Here is a 26297-nt window from a genome sequence, read left to right as displayed (position 1 = left end):
AAAAAGAAGGGGAACGGTTTATAAGAGTAGCGAAGAGTCATTCTTGGTATCATTATTCTTCGGCAAGACATTTTATAAGAAAGAGGGGAGGACGATAGGTAGCTGTTTTTTTTTTTTTTTGTTTTTTTTTGTTTTTTGTTTTTTTTGTTGCTTCTGGGCTCCAAGCTCCTTGTTGTTCTTGTTGTTGGAATACGTGGGTTTTTTTGTTCGAATTATTTGGTTTTTCTCTTATGGGGTTTCAGCGAATGGCTGGGTTGTAGATAAAAAAAGTAGTCTACTTCTTTGCAGATATTTATTTACACACAGGTTTTTGAACCCCAGAATTGATTTGGCTTTTTGGGGGTTGTTGTTGTTTGCATGCAGAGAGTTACATGAATACCTACGTACCTACCTAGGTAGGGGATGTTGTGGTGACAACAACAGCTCTTGACAGAGGCAAGGCCATGTGAAATTACTTATCACCAGCATATCATCTTGACCAGCACGATCAAATAAACCTTTTTCGGTCTACTTGCGTAAGTTGAGTGGTAATTACCCGACCTATTCTTGCCTATACATTAATGGCAAAGATTTTGTGATTCATGGGTGGCTCGCTTGATGTGGACTGTGGCGGAATATTTTGTGTGGTATTACGTCTGCTTTTTGTAAGTATTTCCAGGTATAGCTTATTTGGAGGAACATGGATGTAATGCTTTTTGGGTGGGGAGGTTATGGGGTCCAAACTGATTTAAGGGGGCTCAAATGTAGGTAGCCAAGGGTGGTGAAGGATTGAGGGGAAGAATGCCATTTGGAGTTGTCTCGATATTAGTTGTATTTCTGTTATTTGTAGAATTCGAGTGCGGTTTGGATTACTGGCGACATGTTTTACATGGCGTGATATCAAGACTATGGGCCGGACTTTTGGGGGGTTCTCTTGAGTGGTGTTGGTCGTGTTCATGATGAAGTTTGAACTACTTGTGAGGAGTGAAGTGGAGGAGATTTTTTTACATGATACACCTGGTCGCAGTATACTATCTCCTGACAGATAACTCGTGCAAGTATGAATACAATTGCGTCTTGTAAATGTGTGGATATATGGGTGTTATGCTTGAGGTTGGAACAGAGAAACACGTGATCCACAAACAAGGTCAAAACAAACCCCAAGTTGGATGAGGATTCCCTTCCAATCAGAAGGAGATTACTTCTCTAGGATAGCTCCTTCGCGTGGTACTGCCCAGGTAGGAATAGCCACGGGCTGTGGATCTGACGCTGAGTGTGAGCGGGACACGGGAAGGGAGCTAATGCATTTGGAGGTGCTGTTTTTAGTTTCAGAACTGTGGACAAGGCGGACGAGGCGAGGCTGCGGTGGATGACGGTAGCATGTACCTTGCCTGGTGGCCGTTGGAGTGTTTCTTGGCGGATGTAGTGGTGGTAATAGGAGGTACGGATGACATGTACCTGGGGAAGGGGTAGACATGACGACTGTTCTTTGGCTTAGTCGGTGAGAAAAAGCTGCTCTCTTGTCATGATAGTATGCTGAGACGTCATGAGAGAACTCTGGGAAACTCAAAGGAGAGGCGCAAGAGTATAGAGAAGTCAATCTGGGAACAAGAAGGCTGGGCCCATATGAGAAGCTTGAGTTGGAGAAGCATGTGGGGAGGGTGACAAGACAGTTGCAATAACGGTGTTATCCCACATGGTTCCCATTAGACAGACATTGTGGTTGCTGTTTGGTTGGCTCTCCCGGTGCCCCTTCCGGCGGCCTGGATGACGGAGGACCTATCTGCTAAGAACAAGCCTCGCCTGCTGTGGTGTCTTTCAGAGATTGGATTTGCTGAGAAACTTCCTCTTAGATGTAGGTTGTTCTGAACCCACGACGAGCAGGAAGTGTGCCCTGAGTGTGGCGATGGAACTGAGAGGCTCAAAAAGAAGCATGATGACGGGCAGCCAGTGGTTGGATGGGTACTGGTTGGGGTCCAATAGGGCAGAAGCTGATGTCCCATTTGGACACGACAGGCTGACAACCACGTGGACCATCAAGGTTCTCGCCCAGCGACCACTTCAGCCTCGCTATTCTTCCGTCTTTTTCTCTCATAGATGATTCAGCATGGTTTTCTGACAATGGCAAAACTGATGTTGCAACACAGCTCCAGCAGACTAACAACTTCATCCGGAAATATTGCCCGGCAGAACATGGCACCTGCCTGTCTTTTGCAGTCAGATGACAGAGATCCGTACCTTAGCCAAACTGTTCTCTTCTTCAGCAGCACCGGCATACCTACTTCCAGGGTGTGGTGCAACAAGGTTCCCGAGACAACGGCAGCCTTGCGCGGTTGAGTGAGGCCGGCGGCGAGATAGGAGGTTCATGGTGGATATCTCGCCCTTTTGCTGCTAATTATCCGGTTGGCTTTTGGCGGGGCCTTCTTCAGGCTAAATGAGGAACATGCACCGGGTTACCGGGTCAAGTCGAACATCTCGGTTTCCACAGCTCTAGTGGGACATGCCCTGCATCAAACTTGCAAAGCACAGAAACCCCTCCGCCACGTCCGCCCGGAGCCATTTGCCTGCGTTCCATCCGGATGGTATCATGGTACCAGGTGTGAGCGTCTTCAGATCTGGACCAATATGGCAGTTGAGCCGCCCCCCAAAAGAGACCTCACGATATCCCTTTTTGGCGTCACTGGTTCTGAAAAGGGGTCCTTTCAATATCACGAGAATATCTCCAAAGTGAGCCTCAGAGGGCCAACAAAACAGAGCCGGTACTGGGTACCTACAGGATGCCATGCCATGTATGTGCGAGGCTAATGGATACTCCACACACCCCTCGAAGAGTCCACTGCTTCTCCAACAAAAAAGGAGATGCCCGTTTCAACCGCACAAATGGGCTCTCACCACTCGGGTCCACAGCTTCGAGCTCCGTGTCAGTGGACAATGGCAGACGGGCTGCTGCCCATTACCCACGCCAATCAAGCAGGCAAGGTCGGGAAGGTAGCCGCCTCACGCATCTCAACATCTAGCTGCCGGCCAGTAGAATCACGCGCTTTTTCCATGCCAGCCGAGATCATCGAGGTCTTGGTCATGCGACTGTCGCATTCAAGCACCGCAGAGAGGCCGGAGGTGAGGGGGTCCCTGGTGTTCTAGCTTGTGCTCCCGCGCTGTATGACGATGCGGGCGGGTCTTGGAATTGGGACACGGGAGAGGGGGAGGAGGTGGGCGGGATGGAATGACCCTGCTCGACGGCACATCATCTAGATGAAGCGTAACTCGGCGCAGAGCCCAAGGGTGGACACAATGGGTGGGAGGGCACCTTCCCCTCCGGCTCGAAAGCTTAGTATGGAGACGGCCAGCCGGTATAAGTAGTCCCATGGGAGCACCTCGACGCCCTCATGACGTTCCAGCTGATCTTTCCTCACATACCCATCCATCTCTCTTCCATCCCACCGCGTGAGTGAACCCCCACCATCACCGCGAGACTCCGAGGACGAAGCACTGACAGCTCATCCCGCACATCAGACAAAAAACACCGTCACAATGGCCCCCGTCATCAAGCTCAACAGCGGCTACGACATGCCCCAGGTGGGCTTCGGTCTCTGGAAGGTCGACAACGCCATCGCCGCTGATGTCGTTTACAATGCCATCAAGGCCGGTTACCGTCTCTTCGATGGCGCCTGCGGTAAGCTGAGACCTCCCCCCTTCATTCTGTTGCACAGCCAACACCACACCTCGGATACTGGATTCGCACTTTCTGGTTGTACCTCACTTCTCAAGAGCTCATGGAGGGGGTGTTGCTCAAAAGTGAGGGGCACGAGGAACAGTTGTTCAGATTATTGCTACCCCGCCCCCTCCTTGCTTGCCCTTGCCCCCACCAAGGCACAAGCATGGGGGGTTAGGGATAGACGCCTTATCGGTGATCGGGCCATTGTTTGCCGTGGTGCTAGGAACACAAGCTGACAGAGATAAATCAGACTATGGCAACGAGGTCGAGTGCGGCAAGGGTGTTGCCCGTGCCATCTCTGAGGGTATTGTGAAGCGTGAGGACCTCTTCATCGTCTCCAAGCTCTGGAACACCTTCCACGACGGTGAGCGCGTCCAGCCCATCGTCAAGAAGCAGCTTGCCGACTGGGGCGTCGACTACTTCGACCTCTACCTCATTCACTTCCCCGTCGCCCTTGAGTATGTCGACCCCTCCGTCCGCTACCCTCCCGGCTGGCACTACGAGGGCGATGAAATTCGCCCCAGCAAGGCCACCATCCAGGAGACCTGGACCGCCATGGAGAGCCTCGTCGATGCCGGCCTCGCCCGCAGCATTGGTATCTCCAACTTCCAGTCCCAGCTGATCTACGACCTCCTCCGCTACGCCAAGATCCGCCCTGCCACCCTCCAGATCGAGCATCACCCCTACCTCACCCAGGAGGAGCTCCTTAAGCTTGCCAAGCGTGAGGGCATCACCGTCACTGCCTACAGCTCTTTCGGCCCTGCCTCTTTCCTCGAGTTCAACATGCAGCACGCCGTCAAGCTCCAGCCCCTCATGGAGGACGACACCATCAAGGCCATCGCCACCAAGTACAACCGCCCTGCTTCCCAGGTCCTTCTCCGCTGGGCCACCCAGCGCGGTCTTGCCGTCATCCCCAAGTCCAGCAGACAGGAGACCATGGTTTCCAACCTTCAGAACACCGACTTCGATCTCTCCGAGGAGGACATTGCCACCATCTCTGGCTTCAACCGCGGCATCCGCTTCAACCAGCCCTCCAACGTGAGTCTACTCTTTGCGAACGCTAACGCTTGTGACACAAGACTAACTCATCTTGATAGTACTTCCCCACTGAGCTCCTCTGGATCTTTGGCTAAATTGCTAGCCCGAGCAATCCAAAAATAAAGCAACAAAATACCCCCTTTACCCGAGCCGATCTGACCATCATCTCAGCCATGTCGTCGCACATGGTTGAGATTTAACCTCCCTTTTCCGATATGGAAGAAGAAGGGAGGTTGACTGGCACCATCTCAGCCGGTCAACTTGTCACGAAGGAATGAAAACAAATAATGCCCCCCATCCAACCCAACAACACACACATACCCCTGGAAAGAAAAAGGAGGAATGGAAGAAAGACAGGAGGACAGGATACGTAGCCTTTTGAAGAATACGTGTACTTTTGGGAAAGGATAGCTCTTTTGCATAGAGAATAAGAGAGTACAATCCAACTTTTTTTCATGATTGATGGCTGCTCTTGAATGTGAATGTATATGACTTGTGTGAACACTCGACTTGATTGTGCTGGTCTACATTGACACAAGGGCCAGTTTGTAGCGGTCATCCAAAAAGGGACCATAATAAACGATTGCTCCCCCTCCTTGATAAACATGTTCATTTCTCTATTGTTTTTGCCTTTCCCATACAGATTTTGCCTTTGATTCCCTATGTAACAGGTTGCTCACTGACACCTACCCACGCTAATAATCCATCTCCCAAAAAATCGACAAAGGGTTGGGGAGGGGGGGGGCAGACATAAAAATCAAAACAAAGTAATGCATAATACCTTCTTGACACACATGAAAAAGGGAATCAAAAAATATGGGATTGTTCTCCCGGCCTTCTTAGCCGTCCTCCAAAAAAGGAGCCTCTAAGCTCAAAAGATGGGAAACCAAAAAACGCCACCTGCAATGCTATTGACAATACAACAAAAAAGAAATGGTATAAAAGACGGGAATACATGAGTTTTCCCGCAAAAGGCGGGGGAGAAAAAATCAAAACGCCACCGGGGCTGAACTATTTCTACTTTCAGGAACACCAAAAAAAAGAAACTACAGGCTCATGCTGGTTACGTTGTTCGTACAAACGCTACACACCTTGTTAGCTCTACACCCAGGCAAGAGGGTACAACAAAACAAAACTTACTAGCATCAATCTGCCTCACCTGCGGCAGCGCGAGCCGGACCTTGTTCCTATAGACCGCCGGCCCCCTCAGCTGCAGCGGGTTCCCCTCAAAGTACACCGTCGTCAGCTCCTTCTTGTCCCCAAGCTCCTTTTCCACCTCGTTGATGTCCCCGATCTGGTTGTAGCTCGCCCAGAGCTCCTCCAGGTCCTTTAGCGGCCCCAGCCCTTTCAACGACTTGATTTGGTTGTTGGAGATTTCGAGGATGCGCAAAGCCGTGTTGTTCTCGATCCCGGCGAGGGACTCGAGCGCGTTGTGCGAGATGTAGAGTTCCTCCAGCTGGGGGACTTCCTTCAGGGGGGACAAGTCCCTGATGCGGTTGGATTGGATGGATAGGAGGCGCAGCGAGGAAAGGCCCGAGAGGCCGTTGAGGGTGGTGATTTTGTTTTTGGCTACCCAGAGCTCTTCCAGCGCGGTGAGGTGCGAGATGTTTGTGATTTCGCGGATGCGGTTGGAGCCGAGTTCGAGGTTGCGGAGCTTGGTCAGGTTTTCGAGGCCGTCGATTTTGGAGATTTTGTTGGAGACGAAGAAGATGTCGGTGAGGTTTGTTAGGTGGGAGATGTGCTTGATGTGCTTGATCTTGTTGAAGGAGAGGTCAAGAGACGTCAGATTGGTGAGGTCCTCGAGGCCACGGCCGATGTGGGAGATGAGGTTGTCGTAGAGGTCGAGTTCCTGGAGGGTGGAGGCTATGCCGGAGAGGCCTTCGATATCTTGGATGAGGTTTTGGCGGAGGCAGATGCGGACGACTTTTTGGAAGCGCGCGAGGCGGAGGGCGGAGATAGACTGAATACGGGAGTGGGTGCAAATGATCTCATTGGTTTCGGGGTCTTCGTCGTCGAGGAGGTCTAGGATGGGAGGTTAGCTGGGGGATTGCTGGCATAGTTTGGAGGAAGGAACTTGCCCTCGTCAGCGGGGACCTCCTCTCCTATTACCACATTGTCATCATCAGAGTACTCGGGGTCTGAGAGAGCTTCGGGGTTCGCGAGGGTGGCAGTTTTAGTGACACGCAGCTTGCCGTCCCAGCCCTTGCTATTCTTAAGCCCGGGACTAGTTTCGCCGTCGTGTCGCGGAGAGGGGTTGTCGTCAACCAGCTCGATGTGGTGGCCAGGCGACCGGGGCGCTTCCTCTGAAAGGTCTACGGAAGCAGGCATGGTTGATGTTTGTGTTTTGTGATGTGTTGCGATTCAGAACCAAGCAGAAGAGGCAGAAATGGGCGCGGACGTTCAGCCTAGCGAGACCCAGGCTGGTTTATATTGGACAGCGGCAGTGGGCATAGAGGTGGTAGAAAATTGAGGTCACCGGTCGACCAACTGCCAGCCGGCCTTCAAAGAGGGGCGCCCATGCTTATCATCACCTCATATCGGTTGCTGTCAGCCACCCGAAATGCACTAAGCCGGGAAGTCAGCGCGGGGCTTAGCGGTGATCGTTAGGTAAGCCGGTCCCGCTGTCAATATCCAACGTCCCGGTACCAGCGTCAACCATTCGATCATATTTCCCATCAGACGAAAAGCATAATTCCTCGCTTGATCTTTAGACACCCAATTTCCCCATCCGCGACCTCGTCTTTGGGTCTCCGGTTGCTATCTTCTCTGGACCCCTTCGCGATAATGCTGGCCAGGTAGCTACTCCTCCACGAATTACATGACGACAACAACTGGGGACTTGGACAGCTTTCCGCCCAACCATACCAGCCCAATCCACCGAACCCAGCCCTTTTGTTCACACGGCACGTACGGGTCTCTACCTGCAGGTGGACCTTGCTGCATCTCATCTCCACGTCTGACGAGTGGAAGCTGGACACATGACTGAGGCCATGGCATGAGGAGCGCGAAATACTTGCACAAGAGCGAGATCTCTTGCGGTTTCAACACGCCATCCCACCCCAGCAACATCCCGCGGGCCATCCCGCCAATGACTGCCGCCAATGCCTGTGACATACGCAGTCCTCTCTGGTCGCTATCGGCCTCTCAGCAGGCACATCAAATGGCATCAGCCGGTCCCAAAGTTGTTGCTGCACATGAGTTGTCGTTGCTGCAGTCCCTTGAGATTGCCTCAGTTTCGGGTCGATGTGCAGCATGGTCCACCGCGGCGGTTTCGTCCACGTATCACCCACATCATGCCAATGGAGAGCACTTGCCGCCGCAGGCTTCATACCCAAACAATTCTAGTGGCACCGTTGATGTTCACTGGCTTGTTGATTGGGCTGTGGATTTGGAAATGTATCATGATGGTGCTCTTCCAGAACAAGATCATCTACATGCCAGGACTGCCCCCGACTGCAAGGAGCGAGCGCATTGCTGACTGGTTAAGCCGCTGTGGGGGACTTCAGTGGAGGGAGGAGAGGACCAAGGCTGCTGACGGAACAGATCTCGCAATGGCGGTTGCGACGGTGCGGCTGCCGAAGGGGAATCGGCAGGTAGCCGCGGACGTCGGGAAGTCTGTTGTGGCACATGTGTATGTGCTCTACTTTCAGGGTCAGCCACCATGAGATATGCAGGAAACTGTATGCGAGACTGACGCTGCGGTAGGGAACGCCTCGTCCATCCCCCCTCGCTTGCCAGACCTGTCGTGGGTGTTGCGGGCTGTCAGTGACAGCAAACAATATGCTCTGGCACCAATGGAGTTGACTTTTGTCTGCCTGAGTTACAGAGGATATTGGACGTCCCGTGGCCGCGCATCTGAGCCTGGCATCCGCCTCGATGCCGAAGCCGGAGCAAACTGGATTTTGCAACACCATGAGCGAACATTTGGCAAAGATAGCACCACGAAGCCGATTTTCCTGATTTGGGGACAGTCGATTGGCTCGGGAGTAGCAACAAACCTGGCCGCAACCGGACGCATCCCGGAAAAGCTACCTATCCAGGGCGTAATTCTTGAGACCCCCTTTCTATCGATACGATCGATGCTAGGGACGCTGTATCCCCAAAAATGGTTGCCATACAAATACCTGTGGCCTTTTCTCAGAAACCATCTGGACAGCTATGCTAACCTGAAGCTGATTGCTCAAAAGGCCGAAGAAAAAAGTTGCGACGCACCCTTCATATACATCCTCCAGGCTGAGCGGGATGAGCTTGTGCCGAGAGAGCAAACCGAAAAGCTGCATCAAAGATGCATTGAACTCGGCCTCCCCGTTGAAAAAGGGGTTGCCTCGGTTGCGTTCCATCAAGAAGCGATTGCTCGAGGCCCTGGGAAAAAGCTTGCTTCAGAAGCAATCTTGAAATTGATAAAGCGGGCCTTGGATGTTTCTCGGTGATGAACTTCGGGGTGGCGATGGCATCTTGTAGGGCAGATCCGAGCCCCTGTAGATCACCCCGGGCAGCGGCCCATGGCACAAAACAGACAGAACAGGGGGGCACCGGTTGGCGTCAGAATAGTCAATGAGGCCCACTGTTAAGGAATTAATATTTTGGCGGTGGGACCTGGGCCAACTGCTCCGGCCTCAGGGAGCCACCTGGGCAAACCCTCCCTCGAACAACACCAGAATCGACACTTCTGACGACCCCATACCTTATTTGACAGTTGGCTGCATCAGAGTGTGTGCCAAGATCCCAGAAACTTGCGAAACCAGCAGCGAAAAAGCAAAGCGTTGACAATCCGTCGTGATGTTACCCAAAGCACGTCAATTAGCGGCACGGCTGAAGCAGTCGTTTGCTCCGTCCGTTGCGTTGGGTCGGCCTCGGGTGGACTGTGGAGGTGGTGTGCTTGTGTTATAAGATACCAGGACTCGCCCAACAAGTTGTGGCTCGAAGCTCTCCCCAATGCTGTCTCAATGACCCAATTGACTCAGTTGATGTCTTGCATCTCGAAAAGTGTCAAAGTCTGATCCTTTTACCATCACATCTTCTCCTCGACATGAAAATAAAAGGCTGGAGGCTTTGGCTGCCTTGCCAGCTGCTGCTTAGCAGAACTTCACGCCACTGCCGGGAGACAGGTGATTCGAGGATATGTAGGCAGCCTCGCAGGATCAGCCTTCACTTTCACCGTTTTCACATCTGGTCATCAGTGTCGCAAGTCCTTCCATTCACACCCGTCCCTTGCCTCGCACACGCCATGGTCTGATCCCTGTAAAAGACATGATCCATGGAATTTCCCCTGGCAGACTCCAACCAACCCCCCAGTCAGTCTTGCCTAAAACAGCTAGCTCCAAAGTCAGGTGATATCGTGTGAATATCGCATCAAGACGAGCAGGGGTCAGTCGGGGCCGATAGCACTCAGACGCGTCCAATCATGGAACGCGTGGAGAAGTACCTTTTTCGGTGTCGCCCAGAAGGCTTCATGAGTCCGCCTGGCAGAGATTTTCCAGGCATCTGCGCATGGACGCCTCGTACCGTTATATAATATGGCTCATCTTCCCCGCACGATGCAAACTTGTTCTGGTCTTGCCATCGAGTGCATTTCATCGCCTCATTCCCCACAGGTAAGGAAGGGTCCATCATCAGCATCGCATCGTCCATCGGCCATCAACTCCCGGCTTTTGTCTTTTGTTTCATCATTATTGTTTCTGTCTGTTTAATTACGCACTTATCACCTCCGCCGCCACCGTACCGTCCCGCACAGCATCCAGGAGTGATATTCGAGTGCGAAGGGAGTTGGGCGAGGAAAAGAATATCAAACATCATGTTTTCCACCCGCTACGAGCCTGTTCAACATATGCGGAGCAAGAGCTTCAGTAAGGGTCATCGGTCTGGGAAGTCGACTTCGTCATTCAGCAAGGAGGCCGGTATTTCCAAGCGACGACCTGAGTCTCAATCCGGCCGTCGTCGTGCAGGCACCATTTCCAATGCCAATGCGTCTCACTCAAACTTTGAGTAAGTCGCTAGATGTTTTGCATGCCCACTTCAATATACTGACATAATATGACCCCAGCAACTCTCCCATCTCCGCCATTGTAACTCTCGTCGTCGGCCAGGAGCAACGCGTCTTTGCTGCCCACGAACATGTCCTCTCCACATCACCCTTCTTCCTCAACATCCTTCAGAACCAGATGTTTGACTCCCAGACGAAGAAGATCTCCCTGCCCGACGAAGAGCCTGAGATCTTCTCGTCTGTCCTCGAGTATCTCTACAAGGGCGATTACTTCCCCCGCCTCGTGCATAACAAGAAGCGCAACTCGTGGGAGATGGAGCAGCTGACAGATGAGGCGCGTCATGATGCCACCATCTACCACCATACTGTTGACGGCGAGCTTCTCAAGGACACGGTCATCTACTGCGCGGCGGAGAAGTATGGGTTAGACGAGCTGAAGAGGGTGTCGTTGAGAAAGCAAGGTCTTCGTATGTACACCATTTCCTCTTGACTTGTTCTCAACGCTAACACAGACAGAATCCGGTATCCAAGCGAGCATCATTCTCTCCTCGGCCCGCTACGCCTACGCCCACACTCCCGACACCGACTCCAAGCTCCGCGCCCATTATCTCGCCCTCATCATCCGCTGCCGCAGCACCTTCAAGAAGAGCGGCACGATGCAGCTTGAGATGTTGAACGGCGGCACCCAGCTATTCTTTGACTTGTTTGTGGCCATGTGCAACCATGTCGATGACCTTTCGAGTGCTGCGTAAGTTTTGCCCATCTGCGTATAGTCCTGTTGGCCACCGACTGACTGGTCAATAGGAGCACCCCTCGCACACCGAGAAGCGGCGGCCGTTTTTAGGCTGCCCATCATGATACTGCCTTGATCTACTTTGTCTGTTTTTCCTTTGTCCGCGATACCACGGTCTCGCACACCCCTCTCGACATCGACAAAACAAAACAAATACCCCCGACTCGAGATGCTGTTTGTTTGGCCTTTTTCTATTGTTACACCCTCTCATAACTTAATGACTCATGTGTTTTTCTTCTCTTCTTCACACCCTTTTATTTCTTATTACTTTTTCGGGAGGGTCTTAATCATCGGATCATTATCACCATAGATTGTTCTTCATTTTTTTTTTGGAGTTCTTTGGGTTTGCTTTTTTCTTTTGGTTGTTTTTCCCTTGACATTCACAAGTTTAAAACCCCAAAACATTTGTACTAATATTTTCTGGGCGGGTATTTCTCATTCTTCTGGCATGCTTTTGAGAAGGTTTAGCCGTATTTGTATTAGACGGCACACTACCATGGGGTGGGCTGTTTTATTTTCCCTTGTTTCCTTTGTACCATCATCTCACATTGGTTTGGATATCACGTCGGTCGTCAGACGAAGAGCGAACGCTGGGTTTCGGAGGATGGAATGAACAGGGCAGAATGATCAAGATGTTCTGGACAGTGGGACAACGGGAATAGGAAGGGGGGAGGGAGGGTGGGTGGGTGATTTGTATGACTACGATTCTTACGCTCTTTGGTGGAAAAAAAAGCTTGTTTTCGCTTGTTTTTTTTTTTTTGTTTTTTTTTTGCAGCAGCAAGAAAGAGGAACATAACTCAGGAACGATATCAAGATATCAAAACCAGGAAAAAAACGCTGGAGGCTTTTTCTCTCGCTGTTTTTTCTCTTGAGAATGAGAAAACACCAAGCTTTGCCAGCCGATTTTTGGAGAGCTTTCACCCCCCTAAAATTTCTGCAGACTCTGGAAATCTCCGTGAGAGCCTTCATACTTGAAAATTTGATCTCGGTGAGACTGTGTCATTGTGGATTAATCGGTAATGACGATAGCAAAAAGAATGTTTCTTTTGCCACCACGACCTGCCATTGAAGCGGATTTTCAACTCCCGCTTTTGCATTGCTACCTAGTCCAGAATGACCTGCCGCACCATTCATCCCCTACCTTACCCACACCACCCATACAGCTGGGAAAGTTTGGGTTGTCCAATAGGATGGTAACCGCCATTTTCCACACCACCTTTTCGATGGCAGGGGGGAGATAAGGGGGACAGAAGACGGTCAGACCCGTTCACACACACCCTTCTGGATATTTTCATCAGACATGGGAAGAGGGGGTGGAGAAACATGTCTTTGTGCCATCGTAATGATGGAATGTGTACAATCCCCTTGTGTAAGTGACTCAAGATGAATGAGCCTTGTTGCTCATCTCATCACTCAGGGGTTGAGTCAAAAGCATGTCTTGTTGCGCAGGCAGTGAACACGCAGTTCGAACACAGAACGGAGGCATGTTGGGTACCGTAGATCGAGAGACAAAAGCCAGGGGGTGCGCATGGTGGTGTGGGCTGTTGCAAAAAGTACCGAATGAGATGATTGTAACAAAAGAAAAAGGAATGGTGTCATCTTCATGGATTGAACCTTCTCGGTACCTCACTGTAATAGTAATGCTTACGGTGTAAATATGGTGGTGCGGCACACTTGATTGCTGCGGGAAAAGGGGGCGATGTTTAGTGGGTTTCCGCCCCGTTTGGGGCCGTTTCCAAAGCAACCCCGCACTAAACTATATCACCAAACCAACACCCCCCAAAGTCACCGATTCACGCTGTTCACGCTCACCCTGATTCTTGTAGTTTGGATTTTTGGTGGAGGAGACAAAACTATAAGACAGTGGATTAAACTGACTTTGTAATTGATTAACAGCTTTTTCCCCCGCTCAAATGCTATCCATATCCGTAATTCATGTCCCTTTCGTTCTCAAGATCTTTTTGCAGCCCGCTGTTTTGTTGGTGATGGTGTGAGAAAGCTCCCAGGCTTGTTCACGCACGCCAAGTGGTGATAGGTATCCGATGGCACCACCACAAATGCCGTCGTGCGGGATGGATGATCCCTCCCTTTCCTGCCGTCGGGTTCGGGGGCACCACCATGAAATTGTCACACCTTTTCCCTACACGACCAAGAACTCGGTGAGTCCCAGAAGATCCAGTTGGACACAGCAGTTGATGATGATCTTATCAAGCCTTCCCAAATGGGGCGCGGTCAATGCCCATATCTGCCCCGCTCAAACGCCAGTCCCGGGAAACGCCCCCGACTTGCTGAGCACCACAATACTTCGTTCACGAGAGATATATCCCTTGATCAGTCCCTACAAACAAACGGTGTCAGTGACTGGATGACTCACGGACGATGTTACACCAATCAATGTCGACAGCCGTGGATGCCTTGACGCCCCAGGCAGAAACATGGAAGGTAAGGCATAGTTTTGACTCACTTTGTAAATCATATTTGCCAAAAGACACTCAACCTCGTCATTGTCAACCTTCTCCTCGCTGCCGAGGCTGATAGCCGCGGCAAACTCTGCTACTGGGATACGAGTCCGGCGAAAAGGCTTGTCTCCCTCCTTCGCTACTGGCTCGAAGCCGCCGGCGATGAACACTTTGCGGAGGAGATTGCGTAGTGCGATGTCGCGTCCTCTTTCGAGGGTGAGGTAGATGCGCCGTTTGACAAACTCGTCCTCGGCTTCCTGAAGGGCGATGTCGAATTTGTGGAGCTCGCCCTGCTTGATGCACCGAGAGAGTGGGAGGAAGAGCTTTTGTAGTCGTGGGTAAGGCTCCAGCAGCTTTTCTGTGGGAAGGGTGTGGGTTGTGATGAGGTGGCACGGAATTAGATATGTCAAGATCAACCTAGGTGTATCATATTAGCAAAGCGTAAAAGATCCATGTAGAGCATGGAAGGCCACCTACTCTTTGTTCCTCATGGCGTCTTTGTGGCAGGTGTTCCATGCTTCCGTCAGATGCTTCTCAGCTTCAGCATAGTTCTCCTCAAGGAAGCATAATACTCCTTCGTGGTATTTGAAAGTGACCTGCTGAGACTTTGGGAATGCATGAAAGTCTGGCATATCTCCCCGTCCTGCGGTCAAAATCCTCAGCACATTTTTCGACAATCCTGTCGCATTGAGCTTGAAGTAAGTCTTGAAGAGAAGGTTGACGATGTAATAGAGCCCCCATTTCCGAGACTCTTCGAGTGGTGCTCTGTAATGATATTAGCCTCAGCTGGCAGCAACATTAAGAGAACGGAATTCCTACCTGTCACTCAGGCAAATCGTGAATACTTTGTTAAGAACTCGCGCACAGTCCTCCAATTTCTGATGTTTCTGTAATTCTGGGTCAAAGTCATCTTGGAATGCAGTTGCCGAGTTGTCGTTGACACTTGTGTGCTCATCCGCCTGCATCGCAAACAACCGCAGATGTTTGCCCGCCACATAGAGACACGGAATGGTCCAGGCTTCAAACTCATGACTGTTATACCCCTGGATGAGAGCGTTGATCAAGACTTTCCACTGCTCATAAGCATTGGTCCATGATGAGGTCTGCTGCACTTGAGCAAGGATGCCGGCAGCTTGCCAGTAAGCAAAGTAAACCTCGACCCAACCCTTGATCTCCTTTTGGCCGATGCCGTCCAAACGCGCTGAACTACTGGAAAGACCACGCTTAATGGCTGCTTTCACATCGTCGTCCCGAGCTGCTTTGTAACTTCCCGCACCATTCGCACTTTGCCATATGCTGGACAACTGGCTAGGAGTCAACTCTGGAGAGATGGTCTTTGCTAGTCGGTAACCATCCCTTGTCTTCCAAGCCTCTCCAAACTCGTGGTAAAGCGCTGGGCCGAACTCCATGATGGGATGTTTGAACTGGGGTGTTGACAGGGTGAGCTTGGCTTGGGCGCAAGCTGTGTGATGTTGTGGTTGCCCCACCAAGTGATGGGAGCGGTATCGAGTTGACTGTTGTTCTTATTGGAGTCGAACGATTGTCTGCAGATGAGGATTGATCGCAGGATAGCCGCCAAATTCTACAAATATCGCTCTCGGTGGGCAGTCTCAAATATCTTGTAAATGTAGCTGGAATATCGTCCTGTATTGGGAGTGCAGTGGAAGAGTGAGATGGCAACTTGAGCGTGAGAGGATTGCGTTGCTCTGATTGGCTTGCGAGCTCATATCTTGGCTCCCTTAAAGTTGCCCCACCTCTGTGGCGTCAGCTTTCAAACTCACTTCCGCCCCGCCACATGTGGCTGAGGTTCTCTGCGGGGATGGTCAATGCGCGCGAGCCCTAAACCAAGCACACCCAATTTTTTCTTGACCCTCGTTATCGCTAATTCTGGACTCGGACAGCACACGGCATCGACAGCGATCCACGACAAACCAGCAAAGTAAGTTAGGCCTCGGTGTTAAAGAGAAGATACCTTTGAATTAATCTAACGATCCTTTTCCAGATGGGTAAGCAATTTTTTCGATTCCATTGGCATCTTTTGAGTTTGCAGCGAAGGCGGCGACCGAGAATAACTTCGACGAACGACGACAAATTCACCATCCAACGAAATGCATGACACGATGGGAGGGAGGCTTGCCTCAAGACATGTGAATTGGGCAGGGAGGGAACGACTCGTTGATTGTTGCTGTGGAGGACCATGTTGAGAAGATATATCAGGGTTGGCATCGGGGTGCCGCAATCTATCGCCTATTTTCGACGGGGAACTGGGAGTTTGTGCATTCTTTATCGACCGGCCAGCATTCGATATTCCAACACGCCGCCATCGCTGCAAACTCGGGATCTTTACGACAAAACACTCGAGATACTGACAATCTGTGCCAGGTCGTCTTCAGGAATACCAGGTCATTGGGCGCCATCTGCCCACCGAGGCTAACCCCAGCCCCGCCCTCTATCGCATGCGCATCTTCGCGCCCAATGAGGTTATTGCCAAGTCCCGTTTCTGGTATTTCCTTCGCGGTCTCCGCAAGGTGAAGAAGGCCACTGGCGAGATCGTCAGTGTCAACCAGGTATGCTCGCTTGGAATCAATATTTGGCTGGGGACAGAGGAGACTGACCCGTATCATAGATCTCCGAGAAGCACCCCCTCAGAGTCAAGAACTTCGGCATCTGGATCCGCTACGACTCCCGGTCTGGTACCCACAACATGTACAAGGAGTACCGTGAGACCTCCAGAACCAAGGCTGTTGAGGCTCTCTACTCCGACATGGCCGCCCGCCATCGTGCCCGTTTCAGATCCATCCACGTATGAACAAGCCCACGGAAATCGTGCCCGAGTCTAGATACTGACAATTTGCATCTAGATCCTCCGCGTTGTTGAGATCGAGAAGACCGAGGACGTCAAGCGCCCCTACATCAAGCAGCTCATCACCAAGGACCTCACTTTCCCCCTCCCCCACCGTGTCGCCAAGACCAACACCAAGAAGGTCTTCAGCGCCACTCGCCCATCGACTATTGCTTAAAGGGGTTCATGGATGTGGCTGGGTTTGGCAGGTTCTTCAGGTGTTCACTAGGAAAATGGGTTACCAGCATTTGCTCCCTAGAATGAGCATGAAATGAATAAATGGTCAAGCACGGGTTTGCGTTTCGGGGCACAGTTGTTCTTATTGCTCTTTTGGTGTCCACGGTCTCTGGGATTGCTCGTGCAATGTTTTTGAAATTGAACAAAAGTTTGGACGCTTCTCTGGATTCCGCGGGTGGTGACATTGACCGCGGTAGGTTTGCGGCGGTTAAAGTGTAATGTGTCGACCAAAGGGCGCAGGCTGAATGATGTAGTTGTGTAAGACAGTGTCAGCCTTGCATTTTCCCACTCCAAAACAGGAAGTTAGGTTGCGATATTGATATCAGCCAGGGATGCCTGACTCAACGGCTGATCCTCACGACTACGTAATTTTCACCTTTTATCTCCAATATCTCTCTCTTTTCAGACTTGACCTAGTTCCGTACACTCGCCGTCCCCACTCTATCCCACTCACCTTTGGCAGACATATCGCGCATCGTTCATCATGGCCGACAACACCCTCGACGTCGCCGCCATAAAAAACGGCACCAACAATCCAGACGACAGCAGAGTCATTGACCCCAAGCCGGACAAGTCTATTTTTGTCCGTGTGAAAACCACGCTACCCAAGCGACCTTTCCCCTTAAACGCGGAGAGGAAGGCAGTGTACACGGAACGGCTCATCATCCGCCCTCTATCCAAGACTGACCTCCCGGCTTTGCACGAACTGCGAACCCAGCCGGAGGTGATGGTGTGGACTTATCTGGGGGTGGTGGACAAAGACATTGGGGAGACGTGGCAGAGGTTGGAGAGGTTTGTGGAGGGGAACGAGAGGGAGAATTACAACTGTGCGATTTGTTTGAGGGAAGAAGGAGGAAAAATGATTGGGATTGGGGGGTTTCATGATGCGATGTGGAGTTTTGGGTGGCCGGAGATTGGATATATGTTTAGACGGGAGTATTGGGGGCGGGGGTTTGGGAAGGAGTTTATGAGGGGGTGGGAGGGGATTTGGGGGGGGTTGGAGAGGGGGGTGGTTGAGTTGATGGTTGATCCGAGGAGTGTGGTTGTGGTGGAAGGGGAAGGGGAAAGGGGGGTGGTGGAGGAGGTGGTTATTGCTGTTACGGCGGAGGGGAATAAGGCTAGTCAGAGGATCTTGGAGGGGAGTGGGTTTGAGAGGTTTTTGACTTGGGAGGAGGAGGATGGGGGGGGGAGGGGGTTGGTGAGGTTGCCTACGTATCGGTTTGTGGTTGGGAAGGGGGGGAGGTGATGTCATGTTTGGGAGAGGTTTAGGGGAGAATGTGTAAGGTGTGCACACTACACATTGCACGTGTGAGGTGGTTATTGGATTTGATGAGGGATGCAGTGGCCCGGTGGTGGGTCCTCCGTGTCTCTTGTGTCCGTTTCCCCCGGCTTGGGTCATCTTCCGGCTCCGACCGGGGCCGTGCCGAGACCGGGTATGGGCGGTTGGGTACGGCAAGGTTACCAGTCGACATCATCGGCATGTGGGTGCCCTGCAGCAAAAGCAGAGGTCGGTTACACCAAGATACAGCAGCACGTGCGGTTTCTGGCATGGTTTCTCGGAGATATTGGATATGACATCAAATAGAGGAAAGAGCTATATATCAGATGAATCTGGGATAACACCGAGAGCTGTGCGGGGTTTATTTAGATGTTGGGGCGGACGGATGGTTGCTTGTCTTTCCAGTCTTTCAACTGCCAAACAGTGTTGGCCTCATGTTTTGAATGCAATTCCGTCCCAAATTGTGTGTTTTGACCTCGTTCGCCCGAGTTGGTGTTGTCGCGCGCCCGATGGCCATGGTCACTAGATAGGGTCTGATGTTGTAATCAGATGAACGGTTCTGAGTGGCAGGCCTCCGCCCGCTTTTTCACAACGTCAACACCAGCCTCTTATTCTTCTAGATCCATGATTCTAACGGCTACGCAGCGGAGCCACGAGATCATCTGTCCCAGCCACGCGGAGGTGGATCTCAGGGTAGATCGTACGTGCAGTTGAGATTCATGATACTAAGTTCCTTATCCAGGGTCTTGGGCAGAGGACCCCAAGTATGCCTGTACAAAAGAAGCTACGAGAAGCTACGAGAAGCTACAAGCAGGCGCTGGATTTCTTGTGTAAACCGGAAGCACGTGTCAGCAGTTGAAGCGTCAGCGGTGGTGTTGCCAACCTGGAACCCAACCTGCCAACCCTCACTGCCCCTCCACCAGTCCAGCCCCTCAGCAAAAAGCCTTGGTGAACCCCTGTCACTGGTTGCGTCAACCATATGTTGGCCCGCAGAGTTGGTTTCGCAACTTGGTACAGCGCCGCGCACAGCTGCCGCAGATATTCTTGCAAACACTTTGCTGAAGAAGACTCTTGTTGACTCAAGTCTGCCTAAGAAGCATCTCGAATGCGACTCTGAGCTATTCGCTTCATACCCGACTACAACTCAGCACCTTGGAAGCCCGGCGACTTTCCTGTCTGCCCGCCTACTTTTCAGATAGGGTACCTTACCTTCGTTACTTTTAGATCCAAGAACTTGGTTAATTATCTCATGTCCGGATCCCTCTGCTGTGAACCCCTCCTGCTGCAAACCACCTATTTTTGCCCCTCCCGATCGTGTCACGACAGCAACCTCCAACGCCGATTATCGCCCACCGCCCACGAGGTCGAACTCAGAGTCGGGGCTGATATGATGTGCACTGGTGTATTTCATAACCACCCCACGCCGACGCCAACATCGCAAGAAGCTGGTCTGAGGGACAACTGAAGCAATGGCGAATCCAACCGCAACAGACGCCGAGGACGGCAACGCCTACTATGGCTACCTCTTCACCACAGCGAAGCCGATTCCCACTCCGACCCCTATTCTCGATGCGTTTTTGAGGGCGCTCTCACTACATATCGTATGTTGCCCAGAGATGGAGAAATGGAGCCTTTACTAACAATGGTCTGCGCGTTTAGATCAAGGAGATCGGTGACAAGAATGATAGGTACTTGACGCCAAAGAAGCTAGCAGCCTTCTACAAGGCTGCCGGTTACAATTTTGACTGTGAGTGGGACGGCGGCATCTTACCTTACTCAAACAATGCGCAAAGCTAACAACGGCCATGGTAGTCCTCTTTGTCGATATGGACAACCCCTTCATATCCGATGTTTTCCAGGGTCTCGGCTGTCAACACTGGCTCTTGCCAACAGAAGACGACTACGCTCCCCCATCGATTCCAGCTTTGACAACCAAGGGCTTTGTGCGGTGGCAGGCAATCCAGACACTGCTTGAGCCACAGGAACAAGTCCCAGTCCTCCAATATGCGGCCAAGCACTGGGGCCTGAAGCACCCTGACACTGCCTTCCAGTTCCCTGCCGACTTGCCCAAGGAAGCGCTGCCCCAGGATACAGACATCGACACTGATCGGTGGTATCAGGAGTGCAAGGCTAAGCATATCCAGGAAGCAGCTGCAGAGGAGCCCAAGGAGAAGCCCAAGGAGAAGCCCAGGGAGAAGCCAAGAGAGGAGCCAAAGCCAACGTATGCAGAGCGCAGGATCCCCTCATACAATGTTCACCACGTCCCGCCGACACCACAGCCAGGGACACCTCGCGACTACTTTGGCTCTCGTCCAGTCAAGGTGACATATGTGAATGTAGCACCAGGGCCATCAAGATCACCAGAACGAGAGCGAGAGCGGGCCAGAGAACAGGCTGCCAGGGAGCGGGAGCACTACCTTCATCGCCAGTCTTCCTCCGATGAACCATCACGCCGAAGGAGCTTCTCCGATTATCCGCATTCACCTATGGAGGGCCGCCCATCAGTTAGGATACCTCACCTCGGCCCTGATCGCAGCCCGCAACCGCGTCGTCACAGCCAGCCCAGACAATACAGCACATCGGAGTCGGACGAACCCCCGATCAGTCCCCGAACACCAAGACGGACTCAGCGCCCTTCCAACGAGCCCCCGATTCCCGGTGTTCGCCGCGTTTATACCGGCAGCTCCGAGGAGTTACCCCGTATCATCCGCACAAGCATGCCTCCACCTCCCATTCCAACATCGCACCCACATGCCCACCCCGGCGTAAGAACCCACTCACCACGACCATCGCCAGGTGACAGTGGTAGGACAACACCAAGAGGGGACGACGAGCACAGGCGGAAAAGCACTCTGTATGACCTCAAAGACAAGCTCACCAGCTTTATGACGGGCATGCCACCGGCCAGCGAGCGGCAACGAAGCCTGAGCGGGTCACGAGGAAGAAAGGAAGGCCCGGTACCAGTGGTGGTAACTGCCTCTAGGGGTAGCAGAGATGGGGATCTTCCCAGTTCGAGGCTGAACCGGTCGTGGTCTCACGACGAGACGGACTCTACTGATTCAGAGGACGAGCGCATCCGAAGAAGCAGGAAACAGTCAAGCCGGGAGCGCGAGAGGGAGCGCCAAAGAGCTGCCGAAGCTGCCTTTGACAGAGAACGGGAGCGAGAACGGGAAAGAGACAGAGAGCGAGACAGAGAGAGGGATAGAGCACGTGAGCGGGAGAGGGACAGGGAGCGAGACAAGCGTCCAACACGAGAGTCAGACCGCGAAAGAGAGGCAAGACGACACAGCGACCGTGAACGAGACAGCGACGAGAGGAGACACAGCGACCGAGCCAGCGACCGCGGAAGAGACCGCGGTCCCCCAGCCCCAGCCGCAGCAGCCGCTTCCCTCCACCGCAACGGCGGCCACCGCGTTATCGAGGTCGAATCCGACGACGACATTTCTTCTGTCCGGGGCTACACCCGCAACAACGGCGGCCCTTACCTCTCCCGTCCGGACAACCACCGCCGCACAAGCAGCCACGCCGACATCGACCGCCGTCGGGACCTCGACCGCGAAGTCCGCGACCGTGACCACCTCCGAGATCGGGAGAGGGACCAACGACTTAGCGACCGGGAACGAGATCGTCGAGAACGAGAGCGAGAAAGAGAACGAGACCGCTACCATGACGATCGGGAGCGCTGGCGAAGGGACGAGCGGTTGTCTTCCCCGCGGGCCACACCCCGTGAACCCCCACGGATGGAACGCTCCCCTCGTCGGTCCCGCGATCGTGACAGAGACCGTGAGAGAGAAAGACCGCACCCCAACGAGGGCAGAGAGCGAATGCCTAGTCCTGCCGGGGCGGGAGTAACTGGTACGAATAACCCTGACTACCACAGCCTAGACCCCAACTCCTCCTCCTCCTGGTTCCTCCCCTTGATGCTGCTCCTCAACATGATCCCCCGGCATACTCTCATGGAATAAGATAAAACTGACTAGAAATGTGAAGGAGTCTCAGGCAGGAAATACCCCGACATCAGCTCTGTAGCTTCATCGTCTGGGCCGTGGCCGCCGTCAACGCCAAAGATGTCGGCTGCGGGGTCGGCCGAACCGGTGGCATCTGGGGGGAGGGGCGGGCCGGTGGCGGACTAGGTGTCTTGTTTGCCGGTTGAGGCTCTTTTTCCGGTTGCTGCTGCGGTGGTGGGGAGGTGTTATGGGGGTGGGTTTTGCGAGCGTTGCGGGGGGGATAGGACTAAAATTGTTGTTGAGAAGAACGAGGGAATCCAGGAGGAAGAGTTGGAGGTGCTGGTGGAAAAGCTGGGGGAGATGGTGGAGTGGATTAGGGAGAGGAGGGGGAGGTGGGAAGTTGATAGGTGGAAGAGGGAGTATTTAGAGAGGGTGAAGAGGAGGGAGAAGGAGAGGGAGAGGGAGAGGAGGTGGAAGGGGAGGTGGTATCCAGAGGGAGAAGGGAGGGGGATATTGGGGAGTGCGAGGGAGTTGTTGGGGCAGATTTCATGAGGCATACGATGGATGAGGATTTGGGTATATGGGTGGGCTAGCATGGTCAGTTTTTGGATGACAGGACAACACTGGGATTTTGGCGGACGAGGTGGCATCATCATATCCTACTTTCTTTTGTTACTATTGGGTTTTCATCACTGGCGTATATATACACTGGGACATTTGGTAGTCCTGAACTGGAGGCATATCATTTTTCAGATTATTCTTTTCTCAAACATCTTCGTTTTCATCACTACTCTGCAGAAAAGGAGGTTGACAAGCGCATGGACAATTCAAATTTTGAGTTTTTATCAATACTTCCTCCCTTGAGATATATGTACAAGCTCCGTCATATTCCAGATTTCTATAGTGTCTGGGGACCTCAGACACAAACACACTGCCCACAGGTATCCATGGCATCACTCCGGAACTCTCCCGCTGCAGTGCAGCCGCTGTGGATGCTGCTCGCGCTGCAGAAGGCCTGGACCCGGCTGGGGCAGACGAACCTTGGGGTGCCGAGGGAGATGTCGATTAAGGGATAGGCGACGGCGGTGGTAATTGCTGCTAGGGTGAGGAGGAGGGTGAACTGAATTGTTGTTATCAGTCTTGCTTTCATGGTTTAAATGAGAACGAGGGGAAGGAGTACCTTCATTGTGCCGGGTGTTGACGTATTGGCTCAAGATATGATGTTTATATCTCTGGTTGTATTGGCTCGTGATAAGCAGGGAAAAGATCTGGCTTGACAAAAGTTGTTGATAGTAGAGATGAAGAAGACCTTTTCAATTATGATCTATCTTCATATATGACTAGAAAGCAACCCTTGTTACACCGCTTGACATATTTTATTTCGCCGGAACGGCTATAATGTCTCTCTTCAGCTGGTCAACCCACCACCGATGATGATCCATTCCTCAACGGCTTTGAACTAGCACCAAGTACTATAGGCATGGCGTTGAGTCAGTCAGCTGGTGAAGATTACCCGAATTATCAGCCATTTTCTTTTTTGAAGACTTTTTTGGGAACAAAACTGTTGATCAGCGCTCTAATTACCGAGATGTGAATCAAGAGTCTTCAGCCGCTGTGAGGCCCCTATCAACCAATGACATAGATATGCTGATGGTGTCTAGATATTTACTGACTTGAGTTCCAAGTTCAAAGGTATTGGTGGTTTCTGTCAGTCTCAAGATGTTGGCAACCCAACTGTGACGATGTTTACGAAGAGACATGTGTCCAAATAAGACAAAGCCGCCCGCTCCCCACCCAAAATAAAAATAAAAATAAAAAGTCAGTCTCACCCATAGACTCGTACTTGCTCCAACCAACATAGTGTTAGCTAAGATAGGGGGAAAAAAAGGAAAAAAGACTTCGAAACAGTTCTACAAAGGCTCAAAAGTTTAAAAGTGGATCTTGAAGAGTGGAGTAAAAACATACAACACCGAGGATTCCCCAGTGGTCACCCACCTGAGTACTAGTTCGGCCCTTCAGCTGTTTGACTCGGGCAGAGCGGACGGGATGCCGTATTTTCAACTGGGTATGGTCGTATGTAAAAGTAAGGTTGGGTTTCGTGGTTATGAGGTGGTGATGATGATGATGATGATGATGATGGACATTTTGGTGGTGTGAAGTGAGAGGTGGATGGCAACCACCACTGGTAGCATGTTGCAAACCGTTGATAAATTGCTCTACCCTGCTCGGCTATCGAATTGAATGATAGCAAAGGAATGTCAAGCCGTGTGTACGAGGTTGACGTAAAAAGAAGACTCATATCACAAGATATGCACCTGTGTAAATCGTTAGAACCAATCATTCCTCAACACCAAGAAAGTCCATCACGGGTCAGTCTGTGCACCACCCCATCTCAGCACCCTTGCCACAAAATTATTGAGATACTAAAGTAGGCTAACATGCCTTGAATGATAGTCCATAGGCCTTCGAAGATAATCAATAGGTCTTCAAAGATAGTTAACAGGCTTTGAAAGTATTTAAAGGCCTATTAAGTTACTTTTAAGGTGTAAAGCAGTTCACAGGGTAGTATAGGTTAACTTACTTTTGTGTGTCAACTATTTTGTGGTGAGGGTGCCCAGGTAACAAAATTCACACGAGATCGCAACGTTGTGCAAATTCAGAAGAGGAGAGCTCGCCTCTTCCATGCGACCGCAAGATGCAACCACCATCACCAGTTCCTCAAAAAGAGACTGAACGATTGCGTAATCCTCTGGGCTCTGTGCAAACATCTTGGGCCTTGATAACCGGCCAATGTTTTTTTTTTCGTGCCAGGGAAACTGACAGAGCTGCCGAACCCTTCGGTTGGATCATGGATGATCATGATGGTGAGCGGCGAGTAACACCCAGGGTGGTGGCCCCGCGGGGCCGCATCAACTGGCCGGGAGAACCATCCCCTCTCATCTTACTGATACTCGCTCACGCCTCACCACCAACCACCCGTCTGAGGAGAGAAAAGCGCTCTGGCGGTATTGTTCCAGATCTCCCTTTTCCTGGCTCCGGAGACAGCGGGATGAAATTACAGGGTGTCAAGAGACCACATCACAAGGGCTGCTTTTGTCGCCAGTGGCATATGTAATATATATCGGCCGCGGGTCGGGAATGCCCAGGACCGGTCACTACATCGGCATCAAACTGCCCGACCGGGCCCCGCTCCGGTCTCGCTAACAACTCTCGAGCAGCGCACGGCGACATGCGCCCCGTTAGGATTAAGGCCGGTGAGAATGGTTTACACAACACACAAGACAAGAAACATTGCCCCAGGTGCAGGGCGGAGATGCGGTTTGCGCCAACAAACGTGCAGATGGAATGCGGCACCACACATGTGTTTCTCGGGCACAGCTACCGATCCTGAAGGATAAGGAGGGTAGTAGGGAAGAACATCCAGGCGTGGGGAAAGCTTCCTGACCCGAAGGTTGCGTCATCCCATTCGCCGATAGTCAAAGGGCTCGGTTGCCGTTGGAGGGCGGTCGTCGTGACCGAGACCCGGCCGGTGGATGACTTAGACAGGCTCCGTGGCGGCCTTGATTGGATAGGCGGTTGGGTAGACGCCATGTTCACCGCCAGCCGAGCCCATATTACCTGACCACTGTCGACCTTCCAGGCATGTTGTCGGGCAGCTGCAGATATATCAATCAATAGTAGCTGGAGAAAGAAGGAACAGAGCAGATATCTGGCCAAAACGACGACGACCACCACTACCACCACCTACCCACATGCCATCCCGCCCAGTCAGCCCTGTCTTGTCGTTACGTGTGAAAACTGAGAGTCGGTTCCGGTCGATGGGGACATGCTAGATTAGCGGGTGTTTTGTGCGAGCGTGGCGCCAAACAAAACAAACAAGTCGGGATTTGGCTGCTCAAGTGACTTGAAAAGAAGAGAAAAAATAAATTTTCAGAGTCGGTGTCCCTTGATGAACTCCGACGTCATCCTCAGATCTCTCCACTTTGGAAGCCCAGGGCTCTGTGGGTCTCCTTGGCTGGGATCTG

At 52.0% G+C, this 26297-nt stretch overlaps 9 protein-coding genes across 9 annotated transcripts; 6 read left to right on the top strand and 3 right to left on the bottom strand.

The window, feature by feature from the left end:
• The first annotated feature begins 3226 nt into the window (after window positions 1-3226).
• Window positions 3227-5179, top strand: xyl1 (D-xylose reductase). The gene is made up of 3 exons (XM_062941623.1): window positions 3227-3652; window positions 3945-4732; window positions 4792-5179. The coding sequence occupies exons 1-3, from the start codon at window positions 3511-3513 to the stop codon at window positions 4825-4827; spliced, it is 966 nt and encodes a 321-aa protein (XP_062804501.1). The 5' UTR covers window positions 3227-3510; the 3' UTR covers window positions 4828-5179.
• A 616-nt stretch (window positions 5180-5795) lies between these two features.
• sds22 (protein phosphatase regulatory subunit Sds22) lies at window positions 5796-7060 on the bottom strand (the record flags this gene model as incomplete). Its single annotated transcript, XM_062941622.1, has 2 exons — window positions 5796-6754; window positions 6811-7060. 2 exons carry the CDS (start codon window positions 7058-7060, stop codon window positions 5796-5798), a joined length of 1209 nt encoding a protein of 402 aa, XP_062804500.1.
• A 1076-nt stretch (window positions 7061-8136) lies between these two features.
• Window positions 8137-8437, top strand: QC764_103820 (uncharacterized protein; the record flags this gene model as incomplete). Its single annotated transcript, XM_062941621.1, has 2 exons — window positions 8137-8363; window positions 8407-8437. 2 exons carry the CDS (start codon window positions 8137-8139, stop codon window positions 8435-8437), a joined length of 258 nt encoding a protein of 85 aa, XP_062804499.1.
• A 2089-nt stretch (window positions 8438-10526) lies between these two features.
• QC764_103810 (uncharacterized protein) lies at window positions 10527-12179 on the top strand (the record flags this gene model as incomplete). Its single annotated transcript, XM_062941620.1, has 4 exons — window positions 10527-10717; window positions 10776-11182; window positions 11232-11463; window positions 11520-12179. 4 exons carry the CDS (start codon window positions 10527-10529, stop codon window positions 11557-11559), a joined length of 870 nt encoding a protein of 289 aa, XP_062804498.1. The 3' UTR covers window positions 11560-12179.
• A 1204-nt stretch (window positions 12180-13383) lies between these two features.
• CSN12 (COP9 signalosome (CSN) subunit) lies at window positions 13384-15773 on the bottom strand. Its single transcript, XM_062941619.1, is given in 5 exon segments — window positions 13384-13846; window positions 13973-14384; window positions 14445-14732; window positions 14787-15697; window positions 15707-15773. Coding segments are annotated over 4 exon segments (1374 nt in total). The 5' UTR covers window positions 15377-15697; window positions 15707-15773; the 3' UTR covers window positions 13384-13762.
• Window positions 15774-15837: 64 nt separating this feature from the next.
• RPL20B (60S ribosomal protein L20B) lies at window positions 15838-17204 on the top strand. The gene is made up of 4 exons (XM_062941618.1): window positions 15838-15973; window positions 16350-16534; window positions 16594-16770; window positions 16829-17204. The coding sequence occupies exons 1-4, from the start codon at window positions 15970-15972 to the stop codon at window positions 16985-16987; spliced, it is 525 nt and encodes a 174-aa protein (XP_062804496.1). The 5' UTR covers window positions 15838-15969; the 3' UTR covers window positions 16988-17204.
• A 326-nt stretch (window positions 17205-17530) lies between these two features.
• QC764_103780 (uncharacterized protein) lies at window positions 17531-18292 on the top strand (the record flags this gene model as incomplete). The annotated part of the gene is made up of 1 exon (XM_062941617.1): window positions 17531-18292. The coding sequence occupies one exon, from the start codon at window positions 17531-17533 to the stop codon at window positions 18290-18292; it is 762 nt and encodes a 253-aa protein (XP_062804495.1).
• Window positions 18293-19086: 794 nt separating this feature from the next.
• Window positions 19087-23116, top strand: QC764_103770 (uncharacterized protein). Its single transcript, XM_062941616.1, has 4 exons — window positions 19087-19926; window positions 19985-20072; window positions 20138-22180; window positions 22316-23116. Exons 1-4 carry the CDS (start codon window positions 19795-19797, stop codon window positions 22456-22458), a joined length of 2406 nt encoding a protein of 801 aa, XP_062804494.1. The 5' UTR covers window positions 19087-19794; the 3' UTR covers window positions 22459-23116.
• Window positions 23080-23978, bottom strand: QC764_103767 (uncharacterized protein). Its single transcript, XM_062941615.1, has 2 exons — window positions 23453-23978; window positions 23080-23392 (listed from the first exon to the last, which is right to left on the bottom strand). Exons 1-2 carry the CDS (start codon window positions 23456-23458, stop codon window positions 23189-23191), a joined length of 210 nt encoding a protein of 69 aa, XP_062804493.1. The 5' UTR covers window positions 23459-23978; the 3' UTR covers window positions 23080-23188.
• Between the last annotated feature and the right edge of the window lie 2319 nt (window positions 23979-26297).

The sequence above is a fragment of the Podospora pseudoanserina genome, chromosome 1 (genome assembly GCF_035222485.1).
Source record: "Podospora pseudoanserina strain CBS 124.78 chromosome 1, whole genome shotgun sequence".
NCBI lineage: Eukaryota > Fungi > Ascomycota > Sordariomycetes > Sordariales > Podosporaceae > Podospora > Podospora pseudoanserina.
Note: the sequence above shows the minus strand (reverse complement) of the source record. Positions and strands in the feature narration are given on the sequence as shown.